General features: G+C 43.0%; 1 protein-coding gene across 3 annotated transcripts in view; it reads right to left on the bottom strand.

Annotated features, from left to right (window-relative positions):
• Positions 1-15,151, bottom strand: part of WDR59 (WD repeat domain 59) — a 104,056-nt gene that overhangs the window by 56,528 nt on the left and 32,377 nt on the right. For all 3 annotated transcript variants that reach the window (XM_072818380.1, XM_072818379.1, XM_072818381.1), the window contains exons 4-8: positions 12,644-12,729; positions 11,465-11,545; positions 8,979-9,016; positions 5,346-5,434; positions 2,047-2,163 (exon numbers count right to left, since the gene is read on the bottom strand). In XM_072818380.1, coding sequence (XP_072674481.1) covers positions 2,047-2,163; positions 5,346-5,434; positions 8,979-9,016; positions 11,465-11,545; positions 12,644-12,729 — 411 coding nt within the window. The remainder of the gene's footprint in view (positions 1-2,046; positions 2,164-5,345; positions 5,435-8,978; positions 9,017-11,464; positions 11,546-12,643; positions 12,730-15,151) is intronic.

The raw sequence follows: 15,151 nt of genomic DNA on the forward strand, positions 1-15,151 counted from the left end.
AGAGAACTCTGGGGACTTGACCAAGTCCTCACTCACTTGATAACAAGATCTTATTCTCAAGGCAACCACTTAAGTCTGTTTCAATCTGACAGACTGGTCACTAAGAACCAGAGCAGCTATGCCATCCTCTCATCCATTGGTGATTTCTGCTTTTCTCTTACTTGCCAAAAGGCCCTTGCTACAAGCTATAGAACAGAAAGGAAGGTTTCTGAAGAAATATCAGAAGAGCCTCAGGCAAGAAAGAACCAAGTTTTTGCACAGCCTTGTGAGTACAGGGCTCTTAGTAAGGCCAGCCATGACCCACGGGCAATTATACATCTGTCAGGAAGTACCAAGGAACTGTGTCTGGATTTCCAGGACTCTTTATCTAGAAGAAGGTAATGTTGTTAAGTAGACTGCTTAACCCAAGATCAGGGAAAAAAACAATCATTAAACTAGTATGAAGTAATTTCATTGTAGTTAATGTTCTATTTTTATTATTTTTTAATGTTCTACTTTGTTTTAGTGTTCTATTTTTAATGATCAAAATCCTTTGCTTTCTTTGCGATCTAGCTCTACCCCTCAATTCAAGAGTTTCACAGTTTAACAATTTACAAACTCAGGTGAAATATTCATTCAACGGTATCTTGTTCTGGCACACTGCTTAAATTCAGAAAATAAAAAAATAATAAAAACGTATTACTACAAATTATAAGCTGATGTATTATCAGGTAAACTTAAGAAAATGATTATGTAGGGAAAAAAATGACATACTGAGCCTGATCTACAAATTACTAAAAACGATGGTTGACCATTATGCAAAGTGCCTTTAAAACTGCTCCACTTTTTCCAATTATGCTATTCATATATACTCAATAAAAACTGTCTTCCTTCCACCAGGACACAGTGGAATAAATCAAATACCATGTTAAAAATCTCATTTAATTTGTGATCTCGGCCTACAAACAAGGAATAAGGACCGAGTTTCACATGTGGAAAGTGGCCTGTTAGCTGCCTTACAACCCATGGACTCCAGCCTCCCAGGTGGTAAAAATGTCATTGAATAGCAAAAAACTTAAGGAAAGAGGAGGATGTGAACTGGATGGTTTCTGGGTTCTGAACTTGGTGACAAGGTGACAAAAACCCAAACCCAAAACAAACAAAAAAAGCTACCCACATAAAAGTGAATGACAACCCTAAGGGATTTACAAACCTCAAGACAGAAGTTAACTTTTCAGGCCTTAGTGTTATGATCCTAGTTTTGCTCACCAGACCAAAAAATGACACTGTACATGTGCCCACATAAACAAAGCATTTTGTTAATGATGCGGAATCACAAAATTACTAAGCAAATTTCTATGGCCAAATTTCTTTCCTTCCAGACAGGGACCCAACCACAAGGAGGACCCGTGGAAGGAGGCTGACCCTGTGCTCTGCATCCGATGGTCAGGCCAGGAAAAACAAACAAGAAATGCTGCACTCGGAGATAAACCATAAATAATAGGGTCACTGAAACACATAAACCCTCGAGCATTTCCTGTAAGTTAGAGAGAATCTCTAGTAAAACAACCCTCTGCCTGACTTTTGCAATGCTGATGACTGAAGATGTCCTGACTTTTGCAGATACAATAATCATGCGAGAAAACTGCTGGTTTTCTACCTCAGGGAGACTAATCATAAACTTGGTAACCTTAACAATTTTGTGAGCTTTTCTTCTTTACTTCTATCTGGTTTTGTTTTGTGTTGTTTTGTTTCCTGAAATCTGACTTCCTGGCAGCTTCTTTACAAATAAACTTCTCCTTTCTAAATGGTTTAGTCTGACTTCCTTTCACAAAGGGACAGAAGAAAACCCTCTGAACAAATCCCAGGAGCCACATCAGAGATACGCTACTCCATCATTCCTACTGGCCTACGCAACCAAGTTTACTGGCCCAGTTCCCCAAGAGGCACACCCACCCCTAAGCACACACGCTATGCTGACTGTATCTTTCCTTCTGAAGAAAGTGCTGTTACAAAATCTGAGGCCTCCAAACACAGCTCCCCCAGATGTCCCCATGGGTCACTCACCTTGACAGAGTTGTCTTGACTGGAAGTAGCAAGAATGTGCTCAACATCTGGGTGCCAGGCCAGGCCATGGATTTTAGAGAGGTGAGCTGCGAGATATTCCACTGCTGTACTGGGTTTCTACAACAGGATCAGCACCGAATGTTGTCAGTTTATCAAGAATTCACTGAGTGCCTACCATGTAACAGTCTGCTGGGGGCTGGGTGGGACACAAAAACACTACTGGGTACTGTATCTATCCTTAAGAAACTCCACTTTGTTTTGTTTAAAAAAAATAAAACAGAAGAAGACTTACCCAGCTCTCCTTCACACATGCTCTCTCTATGGGCCTGTGAACCTGATTTCTTTCTACTCCAGCCCCACTCATGGTTTTACGGAAGGATACAGGGTATTGGGTGTTCTTCCCCTCAGTAGTACAGTCTACAACCCCTGCTCCCTTTCCTCACTATCACCCAAGGAGAGGGGCTGTGACATTCAAACAGACCTGACCTCAAGACTGGAGGTAAAACCACCAATCTTAAAGTAATTGAGCACCAAGATCCCAAAAGAAAATGAACACACTGCACAAAAGAAAACTATACATGATTAATAAACTTATATAAAACAAGCAAGCTCAGGAGGAAACCTCGGAAATATACATTAAAGTAAGATTTTATTAAGCTATCAGATTAAAAGATATTTGTAAATAATACTCAACGCTGGTGAGGTTGCACTTGTCACTGCTGGTATTTATACACAATAGTACAACCTTTTGGCAAAAACTTTGACAATTTTTACCAAGCAACTTAAAATGTTCCTTTCTTAAGAGAATATTCCAATTTCACAAAAAGCTTTAGATAACAAAAGATATTCATCTTGGTGTTATTTGGAACACCAGACAACCAGAAACAACACAAAAAGTGGAGAATAATTAAATTTTAGGGTCAATTATGGTATAGCTCTCCAACATAATATGATATAGCCACTAAATGTTAGATTTAGGGATTATAGCACAGGGAAGATGTATCTATTATAACATTAAATGGAAAAAGTATATGTGACCGTATACATGGTACGATAAACCATGTGTTTTAAAAAGTACAAGAAAACACCAAAATGTTAGCATGTCTCTAGGTAATAGGTCTATAAATGTTTATTTTCTCTTTTACATTTTCTACAGACATCTATTACTTCTATAATTAGCATTAGTCTATGAGGCTAAGGGTAGTCTCCAGAAAAAGTCTCCCTAAGTTCAAATCCCGACAACAAACCAGGCCTCAGTTTACTCATCTGTAGAACGAGGATAAAAATAGTACTTACTTTAAAGTTAGTTATAACAAGAGTTCTGAGAACAATACCTATGCATAGTAAACGTTTAGTAAATGTTACTATTAGTCATTTGGGTGTTTGAATGAAATCCAACCTTGCCACCCATACTGCACTTTTTAAAAGCCTCTGATGCTTGGTGCCATCAGCACTATTTTGACACTCGCAAGTGCTAGAGAAGGAAAAATATGACCTACAAGTTTTAAATCGATCTAAACAAAAGTCTTAAGTATTAACAGAAAAAAAAAAAAAAAAAGCTAAAACCCTTTATACAAAGTAGATAAAATTGGGACACCTGGGTGGCTCAGCAATTAAAAAATCTTTTTTTAAATATTTTATTTATTTATTCATAGAGACAGAGACAGAGAGAGAGACAGAGGCAGAGATACAGGCAGAGGGAGAAGCAGGCTCCATACAAGGAGCCTGACGTGGGACTTGATCCCAGGTCTCCAGGATCACGCCCTGGGCTGAAGGTGGTGCTAAACTGCTGAGCCACCCAGGCTGCCCATAAATAAAATATTTAAAAATAAATAAATAAATAAAATTGCTGAGGGAAGTCAGGACTCTTAGTAGACCAGTTGAGAAGACTAGAGAGGAACAGTTTGGCCGTCTCTTTCTGCAACATAAGGAATACTACTGGTTTTTTAATACTAGTTTGGAAAAGTACTGACAGGATTTATGCCTAAGTACCCAAATGGTTTGTTTTGCCTATGGCCTGAAAACGGTCTTGCCTATGGCCTGAAAACAAGTGTGTATGCACTACAAATTAGCCAAATATTTTATTTAAACCATTTACTACATTTAAATGCTGTGCTAGTGATGCAAGGAACAAAATCAATCACAATTTAAGAAATAAAGAGAGGAGAGAATGGCTCTTACCAGACCGGACTAAGAGACAGAGACAAAAAAACAATAGAAGATGTACCCATCTAACCCATACTTACAAAATCACCTTTTCATCTAAGAGCCACATAAGGCAGAGGGCTTCAGCCAGCACACGATTCCCTAACAGGCTGTGTCGCCTAATCCAGCAGACTCCCCATCTCTGCCCAGCCATATGACCTACTCCCTGCCACAGGCAAAGGGCAGGGCTGCCAGAAGCCATACTGACACCAGACAGCATCCAGGCAGATAGTTTCGGGAAAACTAAAAGTAGGCACTCCCTACAGAGGCTAAGGGGCTAAGGAGCTCTAGCCTCCAGTTTTAGGAAGCAGAAAGCAGTATGACACCCCAGGTCTTACAAAGTTGACTGCTCAGTGCATTACTACCCAATCATCTGGCAGTTAGGTATGGGGGATCCTTTCCCCATGTCATTATTTTTACTGATGCCAACAAACCAAACAACAGACTCTCCATGGTGGCAGCAGCCCAGGACCCTGCACCTTTCCTGCCCATCAGTTACACAGGGTGTACAGGGAGAAATTATGCTCTGCAAGCTCTTGTGAGGTTAATGGATCAGCTGGATGTCTAAGAGAGAATTTGAGCACCCTAACTTCCTCACCTCAGTGATTTATACCAAGAATACTTAGGATGGAGTATGTCCTAGTACAACCAGTTTGTCCTCTGCCATCCGGGGCAGGGATAAGAAGCCTGCTGACCATTCTAGAATAGTGTCTGGTCCCCAGGCTTGACCTCCTCAATGACACACACACTCATTATTATTATATTCGTTTTGAAGATATGGTAACTGAGGCTTGGAGAAGTGTCATGACTCAGCTGGTATCATAATTAGGAGGCAGCAAAATGGGGCTCTAACTTAGGTCAGGCCCAGTTTATTTTCTTAAACACTGATCATCATATTCTCTATCTTCTTTCAACATCAATTTGATCAGAAAGCAAATGTCATCTGGTAACTGTGATCTTCAAATGGCAATTTGGCACCGTGCAGAAGGCACCCGGGCCTCTTCTCAAGATGAGTCCTGCTTACTGACAATATCCTCCTCATTCCCCTGGGAGGGACTACAGATGAACTGGGGTCAGAGGAAGAGATTACTCACCCGCTTGTCCCATATCCGCACATCCCCGTCGTGACTGGTGGCGAGGCAATTAGCATTTTTTTTGTTCCATTTGACCTGTGAGGCACCGGCTGCAAAGACAAATCAGGGGAAGAAAGTAGCTGCCCTCAACCCCTCTGGCACCAGAGTGGAGCGCATCCAGGGTGGCTGGATAACGAGTTCCAGCTGAAGGAGAATAGAACCCTTCAAGTTTCTATGACCACACCAGCTCCACCACTGAAGAGAAAATGAGGCCAAAAAATAAATGAATTAACACATTGGAACAGGATCAGAGTCACCTAATTGAGGAAATAATCTCACTTAGGAAAGAACTCTACAGGTTACCTCCGTGCAGAATCAGCAGGGAAACAGTTTCTCATGAGCAGCAGCTCAACATGGCTCTATTGGTTGGTAACTGACTACTCATTACACAACCTGGCTCTCTGTCACCCGCTGGCCAACCTGGCGCTGCCACTCGGAAGAGCCTCTGCTTGATTCCTGCTCCTTCCCGCTTACTCCCTTACTATTTAGGAGGGCAACCTTGGAGAAACAAAGGTTCCTGAACCTTAACTGAAGAATAAGGCCCTGGGTCGCCCAATTCTGCCCTCCAAAGTGTATGTGCACCAGCCCCCCCGCGCCCCCACCCACCCCCCACACTCTCTCCTCCCATCAGTGGTTATGCATGGCCACTGGCCCGGTATTAAATCAGGGAACAGGAACGTCCCTGGCTCTGTGAACAGAGTCCTCTCACCACTCTGTCAACACAAAAAGGTAACAACAGTAACAAGGGAGCATAAGATGCCAGAGGGGCTGAGACCTGTAAAAAACTAGGACATATCAGCACTTCTAGCTGACTCTTAAAAATAACCAAGTTAATTAAGTTAAACCAGAACAACACAATGGCTCTCCTTCCCATCTCTTCTTGTCCTTGCTCAGACCACACATAATACTTCCCCTTTTGGGTGGGTGTTTATTACTGGGGACACCATCATGGATCCAGGGCTTTGGAAGGCAGCCTGATCCAAGAAGTCTAGAGTGGGACCGACACACCAAGGACTCAGAATCTAACAGGAAATCGAATTAAGGCCCAGAAGTTATCCTTGTTTGGTTTGGGTGAGGATATTGGTTTGTTTTGTTTTTTGCTTGAGATACAGGGCATCTTGAGTCACCTAAGAATGAATGGTGGAGACCCCTAAAGGAGGGAAGCTAGTGTAGGAGACAGTTTCTTCGCACGAAAGGGTCTCAGCTCAAGGAAAAAGTGAGTAGGAAGAGCCTGCCCCATTCCCTCAAGATAGAAGTACTCAAGGATTTCCAAAAAATCTACTTTCCCTAGTGCAGGGCTCCATCGAACCATGAAGCCTTCCAGAGGCTAAGTCAACCTGTTCTACTAGGATTATGACAACAGAGCCAAACAGAGTTCCCAGCCCCTAGGTGTTCTTGGACATAGAATACTCGAGTACACACAGGCTCTTGTTACTCCCTACCCCAAGGCATAAACAACACACTCACGGAGAGATAGGGGCCATGGACCCTGGGAGACAATACTAGCCAAGGTTGTACCTCTCCGGGAGTGGTAGATCAAGGAGCTTACCAAAATCTACAACCTCTCATTTGCTGCTTTTCTCCCAGGGCAGCTTTGCTACCACTTAGAAATCTCACTGAGGTGCAAAATGAAAGAGGCCTTCTTTAGAGGACTTACAACAGAAGAGAAAGCAATCAGAACAAGTAGGCTGAAAGAAAAGAGCTGTCTTTCTTTTTACAGCTCCTCTACAACTAATCTAACTTAACCTCTAAGTAGAAGCAACAAAATCTCAGGGAGGTAACTGAGGCATTTACAGACCATTTGTATTTTTATTCAATTGGATATCCTCCGCAACCATGTCTATGGGCCATCGTGTGTCTCAGATCAATAGTGCCTAAAAGTCAAGGTGGCAGGGGCGAAGGGGAGCCTAAATCAGCAGATTTATTAAGCACTTAGCACAGAGGCACAGGTGCTTGATTACTACTGCCATTAAACAACATTTACAGAGCATCTCCTCAGGTCAGACACAAATGCTGACTTTGGTCTAGAGGACTGAAAAAAACAGGTCCCTAACTGCAGAGAACAGATAATCCACCTGCTTAATACAGTCATGATGCTCAGTGTTTTTATTTTATTTTATTTTTTCTCAGTGTCTTTAGATGATAAGGTATGGAGATGTCGAAAAAAAAAAAAAAAGAAGAATCATGTGATCATTTTGGAGCAAACATCAAATGTGAATTCAGATGTACCAAAAAGATACAAAGCAGCAGGATTTAAGAGACATATTATGTATATATTAACAAGGATGCCAAAATAAATTACTGATGGGGCACCTGTGTGGGGCATTGGTTAAGCAGGTGATCCTTGGTTTCAGCTCAGGTCATGATCTTGGGATTGTGAGATCGAGCCCCACATTGGGCTCCATGCAGAGTCTGCTTGGATTCTCTCCCTCACTCTAGGCCCCCAACTCCTCTCTCTCTCTCTCAATCTTTCCAAAAGTAAATAAATAAATCCTCAAACCACAATACTGATGACTGGGCTTCATCACCAGTTCTATGCCCAAATTATGTTCTCAGTAATTACTGGGAATACCCGGTAACAGCCCCAAAGCAGAATTCCAAAAACAGTCAATTCCAACTGAGCAATGAAAACAGGTAGATCAGAAAGTAATTTCAAAGTTCCAGTGTATCCATATTAAATGACAACATGCGGACACAATCAGCATAACCTAGATTGTGAGGAAACCACAGGAAAAACAACCTGGCTTCTTCAGTAAATAAACCTCAGGAAAAGAAAAATAAACCAAAAAGGAAGAGGGAAAAGAAACCTACCAATTACAAAAGATGAGAAATACATCAACCACTTATATTTTTTATTTGGATTCTGACTTAAATAATTTGTAAAACAACAATAACAGCTGACAAATATTTGATATTAAAGAGCCACCATTAACATTTTTATTTAGGTCCATTCACGGTATTGTGGTTACATTATCTTACAAGATTCTTCTCCTATAGAAATATCACTTACTAAAATACTTGTTAAGGAAATGATATGACACCCAGGACAGGCTTCAAAATAATTCCTTTTTTTTTTTTTTTTTTTGAAGTAAGCTTCATGCCCAATGCAAGTTGGACATTTAACCAACTGAGCCACCCCACTCAGGCACCCTTCAAAATAACTCCAAAGGAGATGAGGATGGGGGGTGGGACAGTGGGTAGAGGTTAAGAGGAAATAAATAAGACTGGCTGGATGGTGACAGTTGTTGAAGCTGGATTATGAACACAAAGCAATTTATTGTCTTCTATATTCATACACATTTGAAATTTTTCAAAATAAAAAGTTTAAAAACAAACCATTTTGTATCCTGTCCTTGACTCCTGAAATAAGTTCCTGACCACACTCAGCAGTCCTGACTCTAACTCAGGAGAGCAGCCTGAAGCAAATCCTTTACCAGGAGGGACTTACAATCCCACCCAGCCAAGCCAGGGACAGGGGTAGGAGCAGTGCCCATGAAAGTAGGGATGAAAGCCAGGCTGGGGACTGGGGGAGGGGCAGACCCATGAGAGAAGGAATAGAAGAAATGAACTGAGTCAGGAGGAGTATATACTCACCTACAGCAGACAGCGCAACCGTGGGCTTCCTTGTGTCTCTAAGAATAGAAAAGTCAGAGATCAGATGCCCAATTCACAAGCCACCATCCACCTAGAACTTTCCTCCCTCCACACACAGTTCTCCACTTCCCTTTTACTGGGTGCTTAGAGTTCAGAGGGAATATGAGGGCCTTAAAAACAAGTGTACAGAGAGGCCTATGTCCCTTCAGGGACGAACCTTCTGAGCTACTTCAAATGAGGCTGAGTCTGGATTTCAAATCACATAGTAGTAGCCACAGAAAGCAAACAACATGATTCGGCATGGCCTGCCTGACCCTGATGTAGAGATGGAAGAAGCCAAGAGAATCCATTCCTGGAGCCATTTATCCTAGTGGCAACAAAGTGACGGTCATGGAGGCATAACTCTGCAAGGACCTTCCCAGCAGCACTTCAAAGGTGAAGTAAAAAGCTACTCTGATATCCACAGTTGTTAAGAGGTGGAAGCAGCCCAAGGGCCCACCAACAGATGAATGGATGAACGAAATGTGGTCTCTACATACAATGGAATATTATTCAGTCTTAAGATGGAAGGTAATCCTGTCACATGCTCCAACATGGATGGACCTTGAGGTTATTAGGTTAAGTCAGATAAGTCAGTCATAAAAAGACAAATACTGCATGACTCCAATTCCACTTGTATGAAGTCTCTAAAGTAGTCAAGTCAACAGAAACAGAAAATGGGATGCTGTGTGTGTAATGAGTAGGGTTTCAGCTCTTTTAAGATGAGAAAGTTCTGGGGATCTGTCATGCAACAATGTGAATATATTTTAGTGAACCACACACTTAAAAAATAGTGAAGATGGGGAATCCCTGGGTGGCTCAGTGGTTTAGTGCCTGCCTTTGGCCCAGGGCATGATCCTGGAGTCCCGGGATTGAGTCCCATGTCAGGCTCCCTGTGTGGAGCCTGCTTCTCCCTCTGTCTGTGTCTCTGCCTCTCTCTCTGTCTCTAATAAATAAGATCTTTAAAACAAAAAACAAAAAACAAAAACCCCACTCCGTGGGGCAGCCCAGGTGGCTCAGCGGTTTAGCGCCATCTTTGGTCCAGGGCGTGATCCTAGAGACCGGGGATCAGGTCTCGTTTCGGGTTCCCTGCAGGGAGCCTGCTTCTCCCTCTGCCTGTGTCTCTGCCTCTCTCTCTGTTTCTCATGAATAAATAAATAAAATCTTAAAAAAAAAACAAAAAAAACCCACTCCTGGATACAATGGGAGACTCTCAGAGAAAGACTCCTGGGCTCCCTATGAAGCCAAAGGGCAACATCTCCACCAAAGAGTCATGTGACAGAACCAGGTGTCACCCCAGAGTTAGGAGGGCCAGGACCAAATGCAGTTCAGACTTACAATCTAGAAAGCCTGAAAAGGAATCACCTGTTCAGTGTCTCCCAGTCCTTAAATTATGAAAACAATTATTTCATGTACACAAAGAATACTCTCACCTTGCCCCGTAGCTCCCTGGAATTTTGTTTATCTAAGAGCATCTCCCTTCCACCTCCCCCGGATTTTGTGCCCCTTCCCCACTCTGCACTGCCCTCAGACTCATCACCATGGAGGCTCTAGCCTGAGCGGGATGCAGGGGAGTCAGCCACGGATCCCTTGCCCTGGTCTGTCCCCTCAGTGTAAATCATCACAGAGCCACCGCTGTCTGCTGAGGGAACGGAGGTGCCACTTGGGGAACTCTACGGACTATACCCTCTTGTTAGTGACCTCAAATTGTGATGGCAAAGGGAACTTCACTCTACAAAGGGGGAAGGGAACAGACTTTTATTAAGAACTTAGCGACATGACTGGCCCTGGGCTGAGTGCTCCACTTTTCACTTCACGAACAGTGACCCTGAGCAGGGGCACTCTCTCACTGGCACTAACAGTTCGGGGATAGAAGCCTCACAAAGAGGAAAGCAGACATGTCTCAAAGCACTGCTTGCTATAGCAGATGTGTGTCTGTACCCATCAAAACCCCCCACTTCAGTCAAACTTTCGTCTGACTTCCAAATGCCAGCACCTGTGTTTCTTTGCCAAAGAGATTTTCCTGCTTGCTGAAGCCTATTGTGCAAACCTCTGTGACAGGCCTGAGGTGCTGGGCAGTGAGGTCCCAGGGGGCAGCCTTCAACCAATGACAGTGGATGGTATGCCCACTTCCTGAGCCCTTGAAGGCAGGACACCTCTGAGGAAGGAGTTATGTGCCAGCACCTAGCAATCCCTGGTAGGAGTAAACACCACCTGTTCACAGTGGTACCCAGGTGAATAACACACCCTCCACCTATATAGCCTTCCCAGTCCTGTCTCTCTTCTGTATCCCCCACCAGCGTTTCTGTCACCTCCTAAACTATGGACTTGCAATGTAGCCTCATCTCAGGATCTGCATCCAGGGGAAATCTAAGATGCCAGACCTCTAAAACAAAGGTCCCAGCTGGTCCCATAACTTGGTGGTTTGGCCTTTGAATTGTTCTTACTTGATATCCCAAATGTAAATGTAGGTGTCCACAGAGCTGGTAACCAGGAGATCCGGCTCAAACACTGCCCAGTCCAAGTCGCTGGGAACATGAGAAATAAACAGAACGACGAAGAGAAAAATTGAGTCCAAATTCCAAAGCATCAGCAGATTTAGTTTCTATTGGCTTCAGAGAGTCATCATTAATGGGCCTCTGTAACATGTCTTAGGGTGGCAATCTCCAAACTTCTTTGGGAATGAACAGGACTTAACTGAGCTACAAAAAAACCTTTCAGGTCCTTCCCCCTATTATCCCCAGCTATTCTATCACTCGCTCCCCCCACAAAAATGGAGGATTTCAACTTCAAACACACACACACACACACACACACACAGAGAACAAAAACACAAAGTAATTTTTGACTTCTCATTCTCTAAATCAGATTCAACCACAGGTACCTTGAGTAAAACCAACATCTCTTAAAGCTAAGAGTGCTACAGTAGTGTGCTAAGTACTAGGGCTCTGGAAATCCATACATCTCTTAAAGCATCTCTGAGGTCTCCCCTGCTAGAATGGCAGTTCCTACGCAGTTAACACAGGCCGGGGTCTGGCCTTTCCCAGCACTTCCTGGGTCAACCTCCCCCATCCCTCACTCCCCGCTTGCTACTTCCCAGGACAAGCCTTCTCATCCAGAAATAGTGACCCAAGGATAGGGTGGTTTGAGAAACACTCCTGAGGCCAGGGCCACAGGCAAGAGGTGATCACAGGGCCAGATGACAGTCTGATGTAGGAGCTCTGTGCGGCACCCCACAGCTGCTGGAGAAAAGAGAAGAGGGCTGCATCCTGGTGTCTGTACTTCTGGGCACTGCCCACCGCGAGCAGAACGATTCTTCTGGCAGAACCGTGTCTCCCTGTCCCATGGCAAAAATCAACTCTAATCCTTCACTTCAGACTGGGCTGTATCTCTCTGAGTATCACCTGGGATTGAGGTTAGCGGTTACACAAATACTGTTCCTAAATACTAGTTGATCTCCACTGTGAGAGCCATCACAACCGTGAATGCTAAGGACCCAACAGCCACCTGTGACCAACGCAACACAGAAGGTCAAGCCATGGAAGGAGGATGGTGCCTTCATTTCTATTCTCAAGGGATTATGACAAAGTGAGACAAGCCAGGGGCTATGGGGAGCTAGTGCCTACCTGATTACACGAGTGTGGCCTTGTAAGGTTGTACCAACTTCCCCGCTGCCATCTTTCCACTTGTAAAGGTCAACCCGCTGGTTACTCTGGAAAGAAACAAGGGGAAAAAAAAGGCAGCCAATAACACATCAGGACCTACGCTGTCACCACATTCTGCCTAGGGCTGAGAAGAGAAGAGGAGGCCTTGCAGAAGCCGCCTTGCACGGTAAAGAGCCTACAAACTCACTGACTTACAAAGCTGTCGGAAACAAGTACAATTAACACTTGAGCCCATTTTAGCTCAGTACACAGGACTCTACAGGGCAGTGCTATCTTCAAAGTGAGCCCACCCTGAACAGTTACAGCTGAGCCCATGGGTGATGGGTTATAGAGATGTCCCCTGGCTGCTAGGGGACCACCTCCCAACTCTGAAGGTCACACACCCATCTCTCCAGCTGCTGTCACACTAAATGTTTTTAGCTCACCCTTCCCACATATCAAATCCCTGGAGTCTTTCCATCATGCCTTAAAAATACAAATGCATGAGAAAGAAAACAGAACCAAAACCAAAGGGGTGTCCATCCTAGAAGGCAAAATTATACAAGATTCCTTGAAATCCACCTATAATGAATTTCTTAAAGAGTTAAATAAAAAGACATAGGAAAAACTGGCCAGAAGAAACCACGCTACAATAGGGAAAGGAGGAAAGAAAAAGCTATATTTCACTAAAAGAAACAACAAGCCAGCAAAATATTTAAATATCAAGAGCTTATGAAATACACCAAAAGTGAATAAAGATTTTAATAATCTGATTACTAATAGGCAATCTATTTAATATATTTCTGAACTGATATATAGGTACAGATACATTAGTATCTATATATTACCAGACTGACTTTCATTTTAGCTCAGAGACAGACCTATGTACAGTGTTCTGAGGTTTTTATCCAGAAATATCAGTTTCCAATTCTAAATTCCTGGTCAAAGAGTTAGGATACAAAACAGCTTCCAATGGGAACAGGAATGAAAAGGAAAGTCCCCTCATCTTATAATATCCCCTGCCGTTTCCAGTATTTGCCAATCTACATACTAGGAATCCTAAGAGCCCTGCCCTCTGCTCTTTTCACACTATACTGCATACTGGATGTCATCACCAATGTGTAACGTGTTACAGCCACGTTACTGAGGCTCAGAGAGTTGGGAGAGCACTAAAGATAAAATAGTGAGTGTCAAAGCTAGGACTTGACCTCAGATGTCCCTAACTCCAAAACTTGCTCTGTCTCCTGAAAAAGGTTGCCTTCGAACTAAGAGCAATAAAAGAAAAAAAAATCAATAAATTGAACTTCATCAAAATCAAAACTTCTATGTATCAGAGAACATTATCAATAAAGAGATAATCTATAGAATCAGAAACATATTTGAAAATCATATTTCTGGGGCACCTGGATGGCTCAGTGGGTTAAGTGGATGACTCTTGATTTCAGTTCAGGTCATGATCTTGGGGTCATGAGCTCTAGCACTGCAGCAGGCTCTATGCTCAGCAGAGTCTGCTTGTCCCTCGCCTGGCTCTTTCTCTCTCTTTATCTAAAATACATAAATAAAACCTTTGAAAAAAATCCTATCTCTGCTATGAGTCTAGTGTCAAGAATATATAAAGAAATCTGGCAACTCAGCAGCAAAAAGACATACAACCCAATTCCAAAATGAGCAAAAGACTGGAATACACATTTCTCCAAAAAAGATCTACAAGTGGCCAACAGGCACATGAAAAGATGCTGAACATCATTAGTCATTAGGGAAATGCAAATCAAAACCATAGTGAGATACCACTCTATACCCATAGGATGGCTGTAATTTAAAAATCAAAGGGGAAAAAATGAGAAAACAATTTTCTTGAGGAGAAACTGGAACCCTCATACATTGCTGGTAGGACAATAAAACAATTCAGCTACTGTGCAAAACAGTCTGACAGTTCCTCCAAAAGTGAAACACAGACTTACCATATGACCCTGCAATTCCACTCCTAAGTATACACCCAAAAGAACTGAAAACAAGTACTCAAAAAAGTCCATGTACACACATATGTATTCATTTTAGCCATATTCACAGCAGCCTGCCCAAATGTCTGCCAGTGAATGAACAGTTAAAATGTGTTACAGGGCAGCCCGGGTGGCTCAGTGGTTTAGCGCCTGCCTTCAGCCCAGGGCCTGATCCTGAGGTCCCGGGATCGAGTCCCACGTCTGGCTCCCTACATGGAGCCTGCTTCTCCCTCTGCCTGTGTCTCTGCCTCTCTCTATCTCTCTCTCATGAATGAATGAATGAATGAATGAATGAATGAATAAATAAATAACAAAATGTGTTACAGCCACACAATGGAATAGTATTCAGCTGTAAAAGGAGTAAAGCACTGATACATGCTACAACATAAAGAAGACAGAGAAAATAGGCACAAATCGTATGGTTCCATTTATATGAAATATCCAGAACAGATCAATCCACAGAGACAGAACACAGACTAGTGGTTGAGGG

This window comes from Canis lupus, chromosome 3, assembly GCF_048164855.1.
Source record: "Canis lupus baileyi chromosome 3, mCanLup2.hap1, whole genome shotgun sequence".
Lineage (NCBI taxonomy): Eukaryota > Metazoa > Chordata > Mammalia > Carnivora > Canidae > Canis > Canis lupus.